A 20,302-nucleotide genomic window follows, 5' to 3' on the forward strand; every position below is an offset into this window, starting at 1 on the left:
TGATTTCTAGATTTCATATGATGACTGATGTGCAATCTGCTTTCTCTCTTCAAACTTCAGAGACTGTGGGAAAAATAACTCCTCCATATATCAAGCATTTTGCTCCATTTTCGTCTTATCACTTCTTGTCTTTTTAGCCACTTTACTGCTCACAAACGTATACAGTAAAGGGTGATTATGGAGAAGAGCTGAATCTGCAACTTTGGTACAAATAGATACATACCACACGCGTTAGAGTTTATTGTGAAGATTTTATTTTTTACTTTTTTTTTACATCACCTCCTCCATTGAAGAACACAGATATTATCACCATCCTTGTTTATAGCCTAAGAGGCACTGAAAGAGTTACAGGTTAAAAACCAAAACACTAACTCCCTGCCTAAATCCCAATGATTGTAGTAAGCATGCTTAGAGGAGTGATTCTGCTTAGGCACTCTGTAATAGTCTTGAAGGTGAGGCTGTTTAACCCTCATTAAATGGAGAACATAGAATTAAAGTAGGAAATATATATACAGAAAGTTTCACGATTCTTTCTGAGTTAGGTCTTCACAATGGGTTAATTATTTAAGACTCCAAAGACATCCAATATAGCCATATTCTAACATATGTGCCATGTCTACAACCCCAGGGGGTGCCATTGTCTAATAGCCACATCTTTTTGCCACAAGTGCCAGTTTACATAATTGTCAGTCACTAACACATGTGGTACAAAAGTCTCATTAGGGCTCACTGGCCCAAGTGGGAGGGCAGTTTGTGCAATCTCTTGGATAGGTTCCTTAAGCACTCCTGTCTTTACTAGCTGTTTAATCAAGACAAAGACCTTCCCTTCCACCTGTTTCCCTTTCCCTGGGATCCTACACTGATTTACTGATACCATGTGGCTGGGCTGAGAGATCCAGGTAGGGTTCTGGTTGTATACTCGTCCCACTATCAACGTTCAGATCATGGCATTTCTCTACTGGGAACATCCCTTACAAGCAAGAGAAGTATCGCACATATTCAAAATATCAGTTTTTATAGCACGATTAACAGTATCAGTTACAACCACTTAAATGTGTGGAATGTCCATCAAATAAAACAAGACAGATTAATTTCAAGGGCCACAATGGTGTTGCCAGAGTCACTGATAAAGCTGTCACTGATTGTAACCCAAAAAGTCTTAACAGCAGAAAGGCATCACCGATAGTCCCAGAAGGGGGTTAAAAGGTCTGATATAGTCAATCTTTAAGGACTAGGTGGTGCCAAGCCTTGTGTCACGTGGTAAATCGAGTGGGTCAACTTTTGGCAGGAATTTTAAGTCTGACATGCGATAGTGGCTTTATCAGAAATACAGTGTTTTACTTTGTAATAAGAGGCAGCAGGTTTTTTTCTTTAACTGACAGAAGGATTCAGCATTGTGAAGCTGCCTACATTGTTCCAAGAAACTACTTGGCAAGCAGGCCCTGAATTGTTTTAGAACCTATCAATCACTCCTAATGGAAGAAAGCCAAGGCCATTGGGACTGATACCTTTAACTTGTCAACCAACAGGACATCATTTCTACTTTGAAAACTTTGGACATAGAGGAATTTTCTTCTAACACTTTATGAACAGTCACAATTCAAACATATAATACATATCAATTCCAATTCTGCATTTATAAAACTGTACATTCAATGAACCAGCTTGCAGGCCTCTCACCAAAAAATCACTTTTATTTTTTCCCTTTTTACTGTAAATTTCACCCAAACTTTACTAGGTACTTTTTCACAGAAACATACCAAAGAGTTTTAATACAGGCATTTCAGGAGTTACAAGGTAACTGCCAGGAGCAGCTAGACATTTTATCTCCTTGGCTGGAAGCGGGTGGAGCACGGGGGTGGCATGCCAGAGGCCAGGGTCAGCTGAAGCAGCAGGGAAAGAGAGATCAGCAGACAGGCCAGCAGCAGCAAGCACAGCTTTGCACTTACTTTCAGTTTTAAGTGGCCTTTCACTTGGCCTCAACAAATGAAATTATAATAATAACAGATTGGCCTCAATAAATGAACTTATAATAATATGGCACCCATCTGGTGGCTGGCTTCAATCTTACCTCTTGCTGCTTAACCTTCCAAAAATTTATCAACACGTAGCATATGCTATCAAATCCTATGGAATCTATCTTCTCCCATGGCCCAGCCCATCTAGCCTGTGAACAGGTAGGGCAGTGAGAGAATCCCTATTCCTCTCCCTTGGCCCACCACTTAGGTGAGAGGGTAACAGGGACACCCAAATCTGACTCCATGTTGGATCTGTTTCTTGTACTTTAACCTTTGCTTTCCGCTGCTTTTGTTCACTAAAAGGATACTGTCTATACACAATGGCCTGCCTCAGGGAAGCCTGCCTCTCTGCCTGAATGTTAAACCAAAGTGCCTTTGTTCAGGGAAGCACCCTGACCCAGTCCACCTGTGGATGGCTGCAAGAAAGAAGAAATTAACACATCCCTTGCCCGAGGCTGGCCATTCCAGGAGATATTTGCAAAACCTATGGCCTTTTTACTTTACCTCCTCATCTCTTCCCCTTCTCTGTGCTATGAAAGATACTGGCATCCAAACCCTGATAAGATGGTTCTTTTGACACCCTAGTCCGCCATCTTCTCGGTCTGCCGGCTTTCCGAATAAGGTCATATTCCTTGTCTCAACACCTTGTCTCCTGATTCACTGGCCTGTTGTGTGGCGAGCAGAGCGAGCTTGGACTTGGTAACAAGAGCTACACTACCAGATCCTGGGACGTCTTTATTCCCCAACCTGGCCCACACAGTCTCATGTGCTACCAGATCCCAGTAGTCTTATCTCTCGTAACCTGGCCCATGCTACCCTCAGTGGGAGGACTCTATCTCTAACGTCCCTCACCCACCACTTAGGCAAGAGCATGAGAAACCAGACCCCAGGGACTCTATCTTATCCCCTAACCATCTGACCCCTGATCTTCTAAAAGAGCATTGTAACTGAAGCTTCATAGCTCATCATAACCCGGAAAGCAATGAGAAAGTGTCCCATGACAGAATCCTTGGAGAGACAGGATGGCGAGTGGGAGATGGCTTTGACGCAGCGCTTCCTCCCATGCCCTCCTGTTCCAGGGGAATGGCCTATGAGGATCCTGCAAGGTTGTCAGGGCCAAGCTGCAGCCCTGCAGACATCCTGCAAGTATCTAAAACTGTGCTTGTCTAAAATTAAGGTCATCATCTTCTGATACAAGGCTATTCTTCTTCCTCTGTTTTCTCTCTCTCTCTCTCTCTTTCTTTCTCTCTCACACACACACACACAAACACACACACACACAGTGTCAGCATTCAAATGACCACAAGTTTGAAATTTCAAAGTCATTTTTTGTCCTCCCTCTCTCTTACCCTATACATCCTTAGGCTCTCTTACACCTTGCTATTGAATATTACTATTCCCATCGACACTTTCTTAGTTTACAGAGTTTATTCCCTCTCATCCGGATTATTTTGATAACCTCCTACCTCGTCTTTCAAAGCCACGGCTCTCTTTTCTCCAATTCATCTTATACAATGTTGCAAGATTAACTTTCCTGAAGCACAGCTCTGATCATGACATTCCCTTGCTCAGAAAACTTCAGATTAAAAGCTCAAATACCCAAGCCTCCCAGTCACATTTCGGTCCCAGCCCACCTTCCTAACTTCATTCCCTGCTTGGTACTTGGAGTAAAAAAATCTGTGTTTGAGTCCTGGGTCTGCCACTTACTAAACACATAATCTTGGAAAAGTCAATTAAATTCTCTGAGCCTCTGTATTCTTATCTGCAGGATGATAATAATAATAATGATGATGATGCCGTCTACCCCAAAAGGTATAGTTAAAAATGTATTTATGAAAGCTCTATGTAAACTCTCTAAGGACCTGTAGCTTTGACTATTCATGAACTCCATGCTCCAATTAAACTCAACTACTCAGTATTCTTCATGCCTTTGTTCATGCAGTTGTTCCTTTTGCCTGGAATGCCCTCCCCTCCCCACACCCATATCCACATGTCCCAATCCTTCAAATCTCAGCTCAAATGTCACCTCTTCTCCAAAGCCTTTCCTAAACCTCCTCTTCCTGGTAAGCTGGAAGTCATCCCTCCTTCCTCTGAACTCCCACAGCACCCAATGTGTCTATCTTTGCTGATATATCACTTTCTATCTTGCAGTTATACAAAGAATAAACCTTCTGTACATGTTTTGTCTCCCCTACTAGAAGATGAACCTATGTTGTATTCATTTTTGTACCCACCACAGTGGCCTTGCCCACAGTGAGTGCTCAATAAATATTTATCAAATGAACAGTTCACTAGAAAATTAATGCATAAGTGGAGGAGAAAACTATGAAGGAAAACCTGAAATGAAAGCTTCGGATTACCTATTAACACTTTGTTCTCCCTTTTCCCTATTATTAATATGACCACAAATAGTTGTGATTTGGTTTTAAAATCTGTGTGTTTGTATGTATGTGTGCAGGGATGTGTGCATATGTATTGATATATAATACACATGTATACTTGCACTTATACGGGTCAGCTTGGGCTAGAATTAGGTTAATACTTAAGGCAAAAATCATATATATTCAAAATTACAAATGGAACACTTTTTAAATCACCCATAAAGTTCAGTACACAGTACAGCATAGGTGCATATGGTTTTGCACAGTGCCACTGTGAGGGAACAACACATTTCTGTCTCTCATTTCCCACTAAGCAAATTGTTACTTTTTCCTCTCTTTTTTTCTTTTTTGTAAGTTACATGCACTTAGATCTCATTCCACTGGGAGTTTCCCTCAAGGCATGGTGCAAAACCTTAAAAATATAGTCCCTGTTCTCTAGGATTCAAAACGTGCCCATGTCACTTTTCCCCCTTCACCTTCTAATGAACATACATATTGTGAGCATTCTGTGTTATGGTCAAACTAATCATCAAAGCTCCCCATCACCCTTCCAAATAACTCTCCTGACCATCTCCTCCTGCTGCCCACTGACTTCTCGCCCAAGGCAATCCACACTGCATGGCCACAGCGATTGCTTAGGTTGTAACTGGGGCTCATCTGGGAGCTTTGAAACCATTTTCAAGATTTTGTTTGTGCTACCTTGTCCCATAAACATCTCTCCCTAATTTCAGCTTTTGAAACATTTGCAATGTGCTGCATTTTGTCCAGGAATGTTTTTCTTCTTTGCTTTCCACACAGTATTTAGCACACTGCTGCAAAAGCTGGTGTACTTGGCTTCAAGGGATCAACTGAAAACGCTTTAAAAGCAAACATCGGTGGAGCGAGAGGTTAAGTGCTCAGTATTCATTCCAGCGGTGTGAGGGCGCTCGTGGACCGCGGACCCAGCCCTCTGCAGTCGCAGGGAGCCAAATGCACTCGTGTCATCTCTTAAGAGATGTCCCATCATTCCCAGACTCTCTGGTCCCAAAAGTTAAATAACTCCGTCTTCCAGACCTTTCTTCATGCCCCTTTGCTAGCTTGGCGTCCTCCGTCTGTCGCCGGCCCCCGTGGAGCCCAGCTGCCTCAGGGCCCGATATTTTTATGCATCTCCTTTTGATTATTAACTAAGCTATCCTAAAGTGCCCGGAACATCACGAGCCAGAGAGAAAAACCACACGGGAGTCCTAACTCTTAGGACACACCTTGTTTCTTCAGCTTAATCCGCGGAACCTCGTCCCTGGCGACAGAGCCGACCCCCTCCTCCGCCTGCGGAGCCGGGGCCGGTCCCGACGCCCCCACCCCAGCCCCGGCCCGCCCCGCGCGGCTCCGCACATTCCTCTCGCGTCCGCGGCACCACGTTGGCACCGCTGCCTCGGGCGATCGCGGCCAGGCCCGCCCTCGCCACTCACCTAGCAGCTCCGCGATGGCACTGAAGGGTCGCGTGTGGCTGCTGGAGTTGCTCTGTAGGTAGCGGGGGCTCATCTGGGGGCGAGAGAAGGTCCCGTCCCGCGTGAGGCCTCGGCCCGCCGGGCCCTCCCCGCGCGCCCCCCGCAGCCCCGGGACCCGCGCGCGCGTCCGCCCCCTCGGGCCCCCGACCTACAGTGCTCAGGCGTATCCCAAAGGCCTGCGGGCCGCCGCCCGGCCGGGCCAGCGCGCTGCCCGGCGCGCCAGGGCCCGCGGGGGCCCCTCGGTACAGGAGCATTTTTTTGGCCGCCACGATACTCGTTTGCCGCCGCCGGACTCCTCGCCCGGCCGTCCCGGACTGGCCCTCGCTCGCTCCCGCTCGCAGCTGGCGGCGGCCGTCCGGGACTGGCCCTCGCTCGCTCCCACCCGCAGCTGGCGGAGGCGGGGCGCGCTCCAGCCACCTGTCCGGGGCGGGAGGGGTGAGGCCGGCAGCGCCGCGCGGTGGCCCCGCCCTGTCAGCACCTCTCCCGACCCGCCGACTGCCGGGCCGGCCGCGGGGCCGTACAGAAATATGGCGACCTCCTGACAGCCGCTCCTTGATCCCCGCCCCTAATTAATTCTTGGCGTTTGCCATAGGCCAGGCCGCCGAGCGGGAAAGCGCGGGGGGAGGGGGCGGACGCGTGGGGAGGGGCGGGAATGAGGCGAGGGGAGGGAGAGGGTGTAGGGATTTCTGGAACAGAGTCCCAGTTAGGCGGTATGACTAACGGGCAGGATAAGACAAGTCTTACAAGTTCTAAAGACTATAGTTTTGCTATCTGGGGAGATAGCAGGCTCGCGTGATGGGAAAGCATTCGGACTATTTTGCCTCAAATGCCTCCAGAAACAGCCAGAACTTTCCAGAAGGCAATTGGCAAATCAACTTCAAAGCTTTGCAAGCGCGCAGGGAGGCTGTTTATAAAAGGAGAAATTGGAATGCACTTAAATACCCCAAAGTAGGGAATGGGTTAGGTTATGCAGTATCCATAAAATGGAATACTATGCAGTTCTTAAAGGCCGTATTTGTGGATGAAAATTTATTCATGTGGAAAATATTCATGAGGGAATTAAGGAAACAGGAGGTCACCACATATTGTGTAACGTGATACCTTTTTTTTATTGGAAAAACAAGTACATTTATACATACATATGCACACACACACACACACACACACACACTACAATGAGAAACACCTGAAATGATATATTTCAAGATGATATCTCCAGGTCTGGAATTATGATTTTTTTCCCTTGTTTGTATTTTCTAGTTTTTGTACTATTAAACATACACTTTGATTACAGAGAAGAGATTTTTATTTTTTAAAAAAAATATAATGTTCCCTGGTACCATTATTTGACCATTCCTCTGTGATATTTCATGTTGTTTTCCATTTATTTATTTTTGGCCAATGGAAAAAGTGCTGCCTCAGACATCCTCATGTACAGATCATGAATTTCTGGTGCAATTATTTCTACAGAATATTGTTGTGTCTAATAGCATGTGTGTGATTTACTCTTAACGAATGCTGTAAAATGGAGGCTTGCCCTCCCAGAAGCAGTTAGCGATTTTACCCGTTCATAGCACTACATGGCTTTGATCTTTTAAATTTCTGTCAATCTTTTGAATAAAAAATACTATCTCCTTATTGTTCTAATTTGCATTTCCCTTTCAGTGTAGTTGAATATCTTCTCAAATATTTATTGTATATTTATATCCTTTGAGCATTATTTCCCCCATTGGGTCCTTTGAATTTGTCTTTTTTTTTTTTGGCGTCTTAAACATTTTTTTAAATACACAAAAGTACAAAGAATGACAAAATGAATTCCCAGGTACTTATTACTCAGATTCAAAAACTGAATCACTTTGCTGTACACCTGAAAGTAACACAACATTGTAAATCAACTATATTTCAATAAAAAAATTTAAAAAATTATCAGGGCTTTTCTACATCTGCTTTATATATTCTTTTATTTTTTTATTTCTGTATTTTAGAGCAAATTTCAAACAGCATGTCATTTTACCCTATATACTTCATTGTCCTCTAAAAATATGGACATTTCTAAGATATACAGCCACAATGCCACTTTTGCACTAAACAAAATTCATAACAGTTCTTTGATGTTCTCTAATACCCAGCCATAGTCTGATTTCCTCAATTATCTCAAAAAATGTCTTTTTACATTTGGTTTGTTTAAATCTAGATCCAAACAAGAGGCACACATTGTACTTGGTTATGTATCTTAAATCTACTTTAATCTAAAACAGTCTTCCCTCTTTTTTTTCCTTCATTCTATTGAGTTGTTGAAGAAACCAAGTCCCTTGTACTGTTGAATGTCCTACATTCTCATTTGTCTGTTTACTTATTTTTGTTGTTACTTAGGTTGCTCCTCTCATTAGAGGAATAAAGTTGACATAACTATAAACCAGAAGTTGGCTCTAAAGGCTTCAGTAGATTCCACTACAAAGTTTTTTAAAACAGGAATGCTCAGAGATGGTGCTGTGTACTTCCTATTGCAACACATCAGAAAGTACAGACTGTCTAACAGTCAGTGGTGTTCAGATTGATCAGTGGGTTCAAGCACAGGCAGCTTGAACGTTCCATTATAAAGTTTCCCATCGATCTTTTACTTTGTAGTTTCATCAATTGATGTTCATTGCCTGAAAAAATATTTTATTAGGGCTGCAAAACAATGATAAACTAATCTCATCATTTCTTGTAATTTATTAACTGGATCCCTCTGTACAGTATTTCTCCTCATCAACCATGGCTATTTGGTTACTCTGAAATACAATTCACGTAGGAAGGACAGGATAAATGCTTAATTCTTTACTTTTAATTGACAATTCTTAAAGAGTTGGTGCCTGTGTTGGATACTGTGATGTGCCAACCCATCTCCCATTTCAATAAAGGACTTTTTTAAAAAATTTATTTATTTATTATTTATTTTTGGCTATGTTGGGTCTTCGTTTCTGTGCGAGGGCTTTCTCCAGTTGCGGCGAGTGGGGGCCACTCTTCATCGCGGTGCGCGGGCCTCTCACTGTCGCGGCCTCTCCCGTCGCGGAGCACAGGCTCCAGACGCGCAGGCTCGGTAGTTGTGGCTCACAGGCTTAGTTGCTCCGCGGCATGTGGGATCTTCCCAGACCAAGGCTCGAACCTGTGTCCCCCGCACTGGCAGGCAGACTCTTAACCACTGCGCCACCAGGGAAGCCCAATAAAGGACTTTTTGCCTGAGGTGCAGAGAGCACTGTTGGAAAGCTGCCTCTGTTAGCCCCTTCAGGGATTGTCTCAGGTACAGAGAGTTGCCTCACTCAAGGTCACAAAGTTGTCTGGGGCAGCGCACGGTGACTGACCAAAGAAAGGCTATAGAGGCTTGACCATCTCAGCTCAACTTGGGATAATTCGGAAGGGTCATTGTAACTCCAGATCTCTCTGTGGGGTTGGCAGAGGCTGCTGTTAGGTCTACAGTGCAGCTCAACTTTCCCCTCTGCCCAGGACTGCTCCTTCCACAGGTGTTATTCCGAAAGACATCTCTTAATAAGCATCTTGCATGCTACATTCTGTCATAGAGTTGGCTTCCTGGGGAACTCAAATTACGACACTTGAAACTGATTGTTATCCGGGAAAGTCAGCACTTAGATGGGATTTGGGAGCTAGATCACTCACTGCCCAGTTGGCAAGGAGGACCACATCACAGAGGGGTAGGTGGATCACAGAGAGCCCCCTGCCACAAGGTGGCAGTCCTATTATTGTTAAGACTTTCACCGGGTGGTGAATTGGGATGGTATACTGGTAGAAGGGGAACATATGATCTGGTATGATATATCAAGTATTTGAGAAACAGGGTGAAAGGGTAGCTATAAGACCAATAGAATTTGGTGGTTACCGAGCTCCAAAGAAGATTAAATTCCCAATGGAGACAGGTTTGCTGTGCCAAAATCAGGATGCTTCCTGGGAAAGAATAGGACCCTGACATACAGTTTGGGGATATCTAGATGGATGCCACCAAAATCTTGAATCCCCAGATTTCCCTGAACCCTCTGAGCCTGTAGAATTGGCCTGACTTCCCTACTAATAGTCTCCCCACCCCTTACTTGGAGATGATGCAGAGCTTCTCCTCCACAAGACAAAATGTACCTTCACTTCCCCTCCCGGCCACTAGGCCTATAACAAGGGTTAAGGCACAGCATGAACATGCTAGGCTTGATAAGGGAGGAAAGTAACTGTGCCCCAAGGATCTGCATGGCCTAGCTGGCATAGATCGGCAGGAGCTAGAAGAGTGCACATAAAATTGGATTCTGAGATGGCTTGAACAAGGGAGCTAGACTATAAAGTTGGAAAAGGAGAGTTTATCAATGTAGGAACACTCCCCTGGAAAATAGGATTTAATACCCTGGCCAGGACCACAAAAGTTGGTGCAAACTCACTACTAGGACAGCTCCTAGAGGTATAGAAAACATGATGATCCACACTAAGTGAGGTCGAAATGCCAGCATTGCTATGGAAATAGTGGAATAAGGGATGAAAAGATTCAGAAGTGAGCATATTGGCGCGGACATACTGAAAAGACTGGAAAACTCAAACAGAAAGGCACAGGATACACCATTTACCACGGCTCTGAGGAACATGCTGCTGAGAGGGCTACCGGCACCACTAAGAAATTGAATGGTGGTTCTCCTCTGTAGGTTCGGCCTGTCCAGAGGAGAGGCCATTACAGTAGGCTCACTATGGCAGTGGACATTGTAGGGCTCTGAAAAGACAGAGACCCTATGGCTGAGTGTAACCATCACAAGTCAGGTGGGTGCAATTATCATAATGAGTGCAAGGTTGGCAGAGAGGTTGGTGGAGAAGTTGGTGCAGAAGCCCGAGGAGCCTGAAGGGCAGTTATGGAAACCGTAAATAGGATGTGGCATCCTAGGGGAAGGGTAAATGAGCAGGGACAATAAGTGTCCATTCTGTGGCCATCATCAAAAAATCTAGAAACAATAAATGCTGGAGAGGGTGTGGAGAAAAGGGAACCCTCTTGCACTGTTGGTGGGAATGTAAATTGATACAGCCAGTATGGAGAATAGTATGGAGGTTCCTTAAAAAACTAAAAATGGAACTACCATATGACCCAGCAATCCCACTACTGGGCATATACCCTGAGAAAACCATAATTCAAAAAGAGTCATGTACCACAATGTTCATTGCAGCTCTATTTACAATAGCCAGGACATGGAAGCAACCTAAGTGTCCATCGACAGATGAATGGATAAAGAAGATGTGGCACATATATACAATGGCATATTACTCAGCCATAAAAAGAAACGAAATTGAGTTATTTGTAGTGAGGTGGATGGACCTAGAGTCTGTCATACGAGTGAAGTAAGTCAGAAAGAGAAAAACAAATACCGTATGCTAACACATATATATGGAATCTAAAAAAAAAATGGTAATGAAGAACCTAGGGGCACGACAGGAATAAAGACGCATACCTACTAGAGAATGGACTTGAGGACACAGGGAGGGGGAAGGGTAAGCTGGGACAAAGTGAGAGAGTGGCATGGACATATATACACTACCAAATGTAAAATAGCTAGCTAGTGGGAAGCAGCCGCATAGCACAGCTCCATGCTCTGTGACCACCTAGAGGGGTGGGATAGGGAGGGTGGGAGGGAGGGAGACGCAAGAGGGAAGAGATATGGGGATATATGTATATGTATAGCTGATTCACTTTGTTATACAGGAGAAACTAACACACCATTGTAAAGCAATTATACTCCAATAAAGGTGTTAAAAATAAATAAATAAATGTCCATTCTGGTGAGGTTTTAACCAGCACCCTTCTGTCCAGACCGAGCCTCCATAATCTTCCTTGCACAGTGACCCACTGCCATTTCTCCCTCTCAGCGCAGCACAACACTTTTGAAAGCCTTGTTTGGCCCTCACTCTTATCTGGCTCAAGTCTTGGAACTTCTAAAAATGCCCATTTCCTGGCCTTCTTTTAAGGCCTGTGGTCCGTCTGTCTCACTTGCTGTGGGGCATTGTGAACGCTGCACTAAGTATTGGCCTGTTTACTACTTGGGGGATTTGATACTTAAACAAAAGCTTTGTGTCTTCCCAAGTACTTGGCCTCCTGATTGTTAACTGGGGTCAGAGGCCTCCTCTCAGCCCCTCTCCAGCTCCCCAAGACAGAGGGGCGATCCGGAGGGGCCCAGGGAACTGTTGAAAGTCTAGGGTTTGGTCTCCCAGGCAGGTGGAGGAGCCTGGAGGAGCCAGGAAGGCACCCCGCAGTTCCTCCTGGCGGATGAACCTGTAACAGCTCTAATTGTCCGACGCACGCATGTACTCATTACCATGCAGGGCGCTCCTGGCGCACGAGGAGCATTTATTTCTCCTAGCACCCTTTGACCCAGTCTCTAAGGTCACTTGTCCCAAATCCCTGGATGGATGTTATAGAGAGAGAGCCTAAGAGGAATCAGTGTGGGAGGTCAGCCACGTGTGGTAGAAATGTCGAAAGTCAGAAGACATGGGCTCCTGTCCCGAATCCACTGAATTGGCCTGTGACCTTGGGGAAGCATCACGGGCTGCGTTCCCAGGGAAATAGAGTGTGACACAGAGCTTCGCAGGCAGGAGGATTCTTGGGGAGCAGGAGCGGGTAGAGGAGGAAGCTGAACTGTGATGCAGACACAACATGGGGAGCTCTGGAGCCGGCATGATCCCTCAGAGATGTCCTAAGTTACGGTAAAGGAGCCAGGGCTTTATGTCCCTGCGTTGACCAGTCACTAGATGCAGGCTGCCACCTGGGATGGGTGCACAGCCTTGGGCACGGTGGCTCTCTTCAGCTGAGGGTCATGCCCGGTGAGGGGCTGGGCTGTGTGCTGTCCATCACCAGCAGACCCTGCAGCTGGGGAATGAGGGCTCCAGCACGAAAGGGTAGGGGTGGAGCTGGGCGGTGCCCCACAGCATCCTTCCAGCAAGTTACTTCCCTGCTCTGGGCCCCAGTTTTCTCATCTGTCACATTCCAGCTCCAGGGCTCTGTGATTCCACCCCCTCTGCTCTGACCCCCAGGACTCCCCCTCACCGGGCCTCTTAGGCTACACCCAATTTAGCATCCCACCCCTGCTACAATGTTTGCAGCAGTTCCTCATTGACTATGGTAAAGTACAAATTCCTCGGGTGACTTTCAAGGCCCTTCACAATCTAGTCTTGACCTATCCCTTCAGCCTCCGTCCTCATTACTTACTCTCCATGGCAGATATTTTGTTTCTATCACGATTTCCCTGAAAACACTCTCCCTCCTTCCTCTGCTCTTTCAATAAGGATGCATTCGTGAGCAGGGTATAGTGGAAAGGGCTTTGGAGCCAGACCTCAACTCAGGTCCAGCTCTTATCAGCTGTGTGACCTTAGGCAGGTCACTCAAGCTCTCTGAGGCTCAGTTTCTTCATCTGGAAAAATGAAGACTTTTTTTTTTATTGATGTCTTTTTCCATTTGTTTGTTGTGAGAAGCGAATGAGGTAACATATGTAAAGGGCCTACTGCAAAGCCTCTTCCCTTTGTTGAAACAGCTGAACGTAAATAATATCATCCAATGATTAGTTTCAAATATATTTAGAATGAGTAAATGCTGTATATAATTTGGTGCTTTTCTCACTAATCCTTAACAAAAATCTAGTCACTCAGAATTTTTAGTCTGGTGCCAAGTAAATACCCAGTCTCTGCTCAGGCTGCTCCTGGTCTGCATCTTTCTCAGCAGGCTCTCTGCCTCAGTCATAAGAACACAGAAGCCTTTTTATTCTCTTGGCCAAGAGGCATCAGTCAGCATCACCTGGGAACTTGCTGGAAACTCACATTCTCTGCCACCACTACCCTAGACCTAACATTCAGAAGCTCTGCGGGTGGGACCCGCAATCTGGCTTTTCCCAAGCACTCCTGCCCCAGGAGACTCTGATGCATGCTCAGTTTGAGAACCACGCCTGCCCTGCAGCCTGGGGCTCATCTTAGGCCACGTTCCCTCGGGCTTATCAGCGCTGCAGATCTGTCTTCCACCCAGAAAGAGGGAGGCATGACTTGGCAGGAGTTAGACGACTCCAGAAGAGACCAGGCCTTTGACAGGAGGTCCCGGGCGTAACCTGTGCTCTTTGGCCACTGTAGGCTCCCCAGGAGCGGGTTGCTGAGCTCTGCCCGCTGAGCTAGAGCCTCCTGCAGGGCACACGGGGCAGTCCCTGCCACTGGGCAAGTCTTCCCAGGACCAGAGACTCCTGACCTTCAAGCCTACTCAGCACAGCCCCTAAAGCAGTGGTTCTCAAAGTGTGGTCCCCAGACCAACAGCATTAGTACCGCCTGGGAACATGTTAGCATGAAAATCCTCAGGCCCTGCCCCAGACCCATAGGTGATTTTGATTCAGGTTCAAGTTTGAGAACCACTGGCCTAGACTTTGCAAACTAGTTTAACTTCATTTGCTTTTTCAGCTGCCCCATTCTCTGGCTATTTCTTTCTTCCTTACTACACGGAAGATAAAAAGGGAGACAAAAACATATTGATAGAGAGGATATACAAAACCCTGTTTCCTAATTAGAAGGAATTCCCTTTCCACTTTACTCTTTGAATTTATCTGTTCTGACCAGTCGTTTCAAATAGGACCCATGGCTGGTCTAACTCGATTTACATTTAGTACTTATTTCTCCAATGGCTTGTTGCTAGTGGTAAAAGCTTTGGCACATGAAATAGAACATTTGGAATACAATATGAATAAGCATTTTTGAACAGGGATTTAGTTTCATTGCAGCCACTGGCATGATGTGCTTTACAGCTCTAATTTCAGTTCCAGTTGTGAAGACTTGAGAAAGGCAAACAGATTTCAGAAAATAAATAAAGAAAATAAAGGGCAGAGGCGGGGGAGATATACTCTCCAACTGTCATATCAATTAGAGATCTAAATAGATCTAGAGAGCTAAATTAGGCAGTTTTATAGCCAGGGGAACAGGGAAACGCAGTGCTGGAGCATAATTAAACTGTGGAGCCCTCACCGTGGAAGGAGGGGGCTGGAGGACAGCAGGGTTGACTGAGGGCCTGGATAGGAGAGACCAGGGACGGGAAGGGGCTCTGAGGGAGAAGCCCAGAGGGCAAATCAGGGGCTCAGACCTACGGGCCAGTGGCACAGAGGACTAAAGGACTTCCCTTCCCAGAGTGATGGCTCCACAGACTTCTTGCTGGGAGAGGAATCGACACCCCCCCAATGTACCTGCCAATCCGAGGGAGGAGCAAAGTGCTAAATGGGCCTCCTGATCTCCCTCCCAGCGCCCCCAGGACTCCCCCTCACCAGGCCTGTGCAGCTCCATCCCTTTTCCCAGTTATGGGGAGCGTGGCCGCTTTCCTCCAGCTCAATGCCAGGCATCAGCCCTTCCTACAGGAAGGCACTCTCCTTTCTGGGCTTCGTTGGCTTCTAAGTGAAATCTTTCTCCTTCTTTCTCTTCCCAGGGTCTTATCAGAGGCCTGAGCGGACCTGCACCAGGACTGGTACCTTGGTCAGCACAGAGCACACGTGTGTCTGTGATTGTGATTTCCATTTTCCCATCGTGACAAACCTGCGCCGCACGCCCCCTGGCTCCAACCTGACAAGAATCCCAGAGCATCCCAGGGGAAAGGAGAGGGAAGCTGCAGCTGCCTGGAGGGGCAGGAAGGGGGCACGTATGGCGGGGGGCCGGCTCTCCAGACCAGGCAGGAGTGTGCCGTTAGCACCCGAAGCTGGCTCTCCCTGGAGAGCTCACGGTGCCAGCTGGCCACCATGCCACAGTTGGTCAGCTGTGAGTCAAGGAGATGTGGTCCCTGGGTACGTGGGGTTCAGAGGGCAGAAGGCACTTGTCTAACCTATGGGCAAAGGACTAGATGAGTAGCTTGTTAGCTCACCCAGGTGGGGCTAGTCCCAGGTGTGTGTGTATGTGTTGCGGATGGGAGGTACTTAAATGGTATGATACACAGGGTTATATGCATTTGTCAAAGTCATCAAATGGTACACTTAAGATTTGTACATTTCACTGTATGAAAATGTTACCTAAAACAGGAACTGTAAACAGTGATCTTTAATGCTATGCATGCTGAATTTTTTCAGCAGATGTGTCCTGATGTTTGCAGCTTACTTTGAAATGCATCCAAAAATTAAATGGCTTGATACATGGATAGAAGAACGGATAAATATGCAACAAAGCAAATATAATAAAATGTAAAATTTAGAATCTAGTTGGTGTCTACGTGAGTGTTAGCTGTATCATACTTTAAACTTTTTGTAAGTTTGAAATATTTTCCATAATGGAACAGTGGGAAAAATAATGTTGTATTTGGCATGGAAGTGTGGAAGTTAGTGTCATACTTAAAGATCTAAGCATGCAGAGGTGTTAGACTCTGTCACATGTATATTTAATTCACCGATCTGACCCTTAGGGAAAAAGAGCTAGATCTTGGAAAACGACAGGCTATTGTAAATTCAACCAAGTAGTGGTCCTAACCTCTGCCACTGTGCTAGATGTAGGATATTCGGTAGAGCAGATTAGCACAGCCTCAGGCACATGGTATGCTGCCATTAATTTTCTGAATGTGTTCTTTTCTACACTATTCAGAAAAGAGGATCAAAAAATGCTCAGATTCACATGGGACAGACCACAATGTACATTCGTGATTTTGTTACAGGGCTACGTTGACTCTCTTGCCCTTTGTCATAAAATAGTCTGAAGGGATCTGGATACCCCACAGGACATCACACTGATCCATAAAGAAATCATGCTAATCAGTCTGGATGAGCAAAAAGTGGCTTGCACATTGGTGGCCTTGGTGATAGACAGTCACAGCACGGGCGATAAATGCTATGATGATTCATGGGCTTGTCACATCGGTGGCCTTGGTGATAGACAGTCACAGCACGGGAGATAAATGCTATGATGATTCAGGGGCTTGTCACATCAGTACATTTCTTAGGTGTCCACTAAGGTTAGGGGCCCACTGAGTAATCCCAGCCAAGGTAAAGGACAAATTACGACACTTTGCACCTCTCACCACAAAGAAGAAAAGTGCACTACCTGCTTGGCCTCTTCAGGTTCTGGAGGCAGTATATTTCTCACTTGGGAATACTGTTCTGCCACATATGCTGGATGATGTGAAGACTGGCAACTTTGAGTGGAGGTCAAAGCAGGAAGTGCCCTGCAGCAGTCTACACTACAGTGCAAGCAGCCCTTTTACTTGGCCCTGCGACCAGAGTACCCTATGGTATTAAAGGTCGTAATGGTGGGAGAAGCTGCTATGTGGGATTTATGGCAAATCTCACGGGATAATCACAGTGCAGACTCCTGGAGTTTTGGAGAAAGGCCATGCCATCTTCAGAGAATTATATGCCTTTGAAAAACAACTCCCAGTGTGCTGCTGGGTCCTGGTAGAAACAGAGCAAGCTGATCATGGGACACCAGGAGAGTATGTGGCCACAGCCACTCATCTTGAGCTGGGTTCTGTCTGACCCACCAAATCCTGAGGGCAAATGGACCTAACAGGAAGCTCTTATAAGGAAGCGATAAATCCAGCACAAGTAGGACCAGAGGAGTCAAGTAGCTCTACGAGCAGGTGGCCCAGACTCCCATGTCATCCACCACTCTTTCACTAGCATCTCTTCCTACGCTCACACTTATGACATATGGGAATATCCCTTGTGACCAGCTGACAGAAAAGGAAAAAGCCTGAACTTGGTTCATGGATGGATTGCTATGGCGCGTGGGTGTAAGCTGAAAATGAATGACAGCCACACTCCAGCCCCACTCATGATGGCTTTGAAAGAAGGTGATGAGGAATAACTCTGAAGGGCCATTCTAGTTGAGACTATCTTTGGGCCTGCAGCTCAGCTGTACTCCTCCCTCTGCCCACTCCTGCTTCCTGCTTCGCCCTTCCATAGGTGTTGATCCAAAGGTTACTTAACTAACATGCTGCTTACCAACACCATCTCGGAGTCCACCTCCTACCACAACAGTGCCCTTCTTTTCAAACTTCTCAGTGTGTAAGGCCTCTTCGTATATTAGGAATATTAACCCTCTGTTACATGTGCTGCAGATATTTTCTCCTTGTCTGTCTTTTGCCTTTTAACTTTGCTTACAGTGTCTTTTGCAAAACCAATAATTTAGTTCCATTTTGTAATTGAATCTGTTAATCTGTCCCTACACCTACCAAAAGGTAATGACGTTGATGTATAGCCATTAACCTGAAAGGGTAACCATGGCGTATTGTTAAGAGATAAAAGCAAGTTGCAGAATAATATATAGAGCAGCATTTATCAAACCCTTCTGATTATAGAACTCATTAAACTTCTTTGAAAGCTCAGATTCAATAAGCTTAGGGTGGGGCCCAGGAATCTGTATTTTAAAGACAAAGCGAGTCTATGATCAGATTCATTTTTTTTTTAAATTTTTTTGAGACTTTATTTTTTAGAGCAGGTTTAACTTCACAGCAAATTGAGAAGAAGGTAAAAACTTTTCTCATATACTGTCTTCTTCCCACATATGCACAATCTCCCCCATTGTCAACAGCCCCACCAGGGTGGTGCATTTGTTATAGTTGATGAACCTATGTTGATACGTCATCATCACCCAAAGTCCATGGTTTACATTAGGGTTCACTCTTGGTTCTGTACTCTCACATGTAACCATCTTTGTAGTATATCATACAGAGTACTTTCCCTGCCTTAAAGATTCATTTGGATGTAAAATATCACTCCATGTTTGTAAAGAAAATAAGGGGAGAAGTAAGTCTCTATTTGTGTGTGTGTACATACTATATGAGCATAGAGAAAAGTGTATAAGGATACACCTCAGATTAATGTCATTTTTCAGTGGAAGGAGCTAGAAGAAATAAGGAAATTATGTCTTTATATACTTTTTCATTCCTATTGCAATGGGTATTAACTAATTATAACGTTTTAAGAAATCCAGTAAATATTAAAGCCATTTCAAATTGCCTTGTTATCTTTTGAGAGAATATTGTGAAGAAGAAAAAGAAGCATTCGGAAGAGTTGTCTTAATTCTTAGCTAAGCATTCTCTGCACGCTCCACCACAATATCAGGAATTTCCCCTCTATTAGGGCAGCTAAACCTGGCCAGTGGTGGATGAGGTTTACACCTAGGTGATCATGAAATGGTTAACAGAGTTTCTATGTTGTTAAAATTTTGGTTCACACCAAAAATAGTTTATACAGGTTGTGTAACAGCTGCTGTTGCAATTATGTCTAATGGAAGGTTTTGATTCACACCAAAAACACTTACATGTGTTTTGAGTGGCTAAAACTTCTGGTTTCCAAGGAACTAACTACACAAGTCTCCCCCCTGGGGACTCTGAAATCATCTTTCTTACTTTTGCCTGGTTCACTGCCTTGGAAACATTCAAAACAGATTGCTGATCTGCTTCTAGGCACTGAGATTTTGAGACTTGCTTGTCCCTTTTATTCAGAAAAAATGTTTTTCTGATTATACAAGTAATTACATGCTCACTGTAGAAAATTTGAAAAAGACAGAAAAATATAAAAAGAAACAAGAATCACTCATAACCCTACCACCCAGAGGCAACCACTGTTAATCTTTTGGCATATTACCTTCCAATTTTGTTTCCGTGAATTTTTCATGTATTTGAGCCCATCCTGGGCATATAATTTCATATACTGCTTTTATCATGTAATGTGATAAAATAAGCAATTTCCAACAAACTATACTTTTACAAGATTCCATTTATATAGATGTGCTCTGATCTACTCCACTATTCCCCTTTTATTCAACATTTAAGTTGTTTTTATTATTTTGCTATCTTAAGTAACATTGAAGCTTTTACCTCTAGATATGTCTGAATTTGAAACCATTGCCCATTTCTAATGCTGATGAAGGTATTGCCTAACTGCTATACTCCAGTAAGGTACTTAGAACTTCTCACCTTGTAATCATCACAGAGACTTCTAGGATATCTTAAGCCCATCAGCTGAGAGGCAGCTCTCCTGAAAATAGGGGACAAGGAAATAAATGAAATCATAGTTCCAATGACAGAAAGGACAAATGTTTTATCTTAAAACCCAAATATACTGAAATTCCCTAACAGTGACAACAGTGGTATCCTTTGTATTCAGCCACAACTCCTATGTGTCTATTTCTGCGTTGTGCTTTGTTCTTTTCTGAAGTGTTCAGTCAAAAAAAAAAAAAAACAACAACAACAAACTTTTCCATTCTGTTTGTTCTGGCAGAACCCTTTCAAAGGGAGGAGGGCCAAAAGACACCTTGTCCAGTTGAGCCGTGTGTTGCTAGCTGAGCTAATGCCATAAAAGAGATTTCGCTAAAACAGTTTTTAAAAAATCATGCTGGCAATTTAATTAGGACTAAAGACCCATGAGGTTTGGAAGGACATAGATTTTCTCATTCTAATTTCACACCT

General features: G+C 44.8%; 1 protein-coding gene across 4 annotated transcripts in view; it reads right to left on the bottom strand.

The window, feature by feature from the left end:
* MORC4 (MORC family CW-type zinc finger 4) overlaps nt 1-6,374 on the bottom strand; it is a 50,010-nt gene extending 43,636 nt beyond the window's left edge. For all 4 annotated transcript variants that reach the window (XM_036840019.1, XM_036840018.1, XM_036840021.1 and 1 more), the window contains exons 1-2: nt 6,039-6,374; nt 5,848-5,920 (exon numbers count right to left, since the gene is read on the bottom strand). In XM_036840019.1, the coding sequence (XP_036695914.1) occupies nt 5,848-5,920; nt 6,039-6,140 (175 nt within the window). In that variant the 5' untranslated portion in view covers nt 6,141-6,374. The remainder of the gene's footprint in view (nt 1-5,847; nt 5,921-6,038) is intronic.
* Nucleotides 6,375-20,302: the final 13,928 nt, after the last annotated feature.

This window comes from Balaenoptera musculus, chromosome X (assembly GCF_009873245.2).
Source record: "Balaenoptera musculus isolate JJ_BM4_2016_0621 chromosome X, mBalMus1.pri.v3, whole genome shotgun sequence".
Taxonomy (NCBI): domain Eukaryota; kingdom Metazoa; phylum Chordata; class Mammalia; order Artiodactyla; family Balaenopteridae; genus Balaenoptera; species Balaenoptera musculus.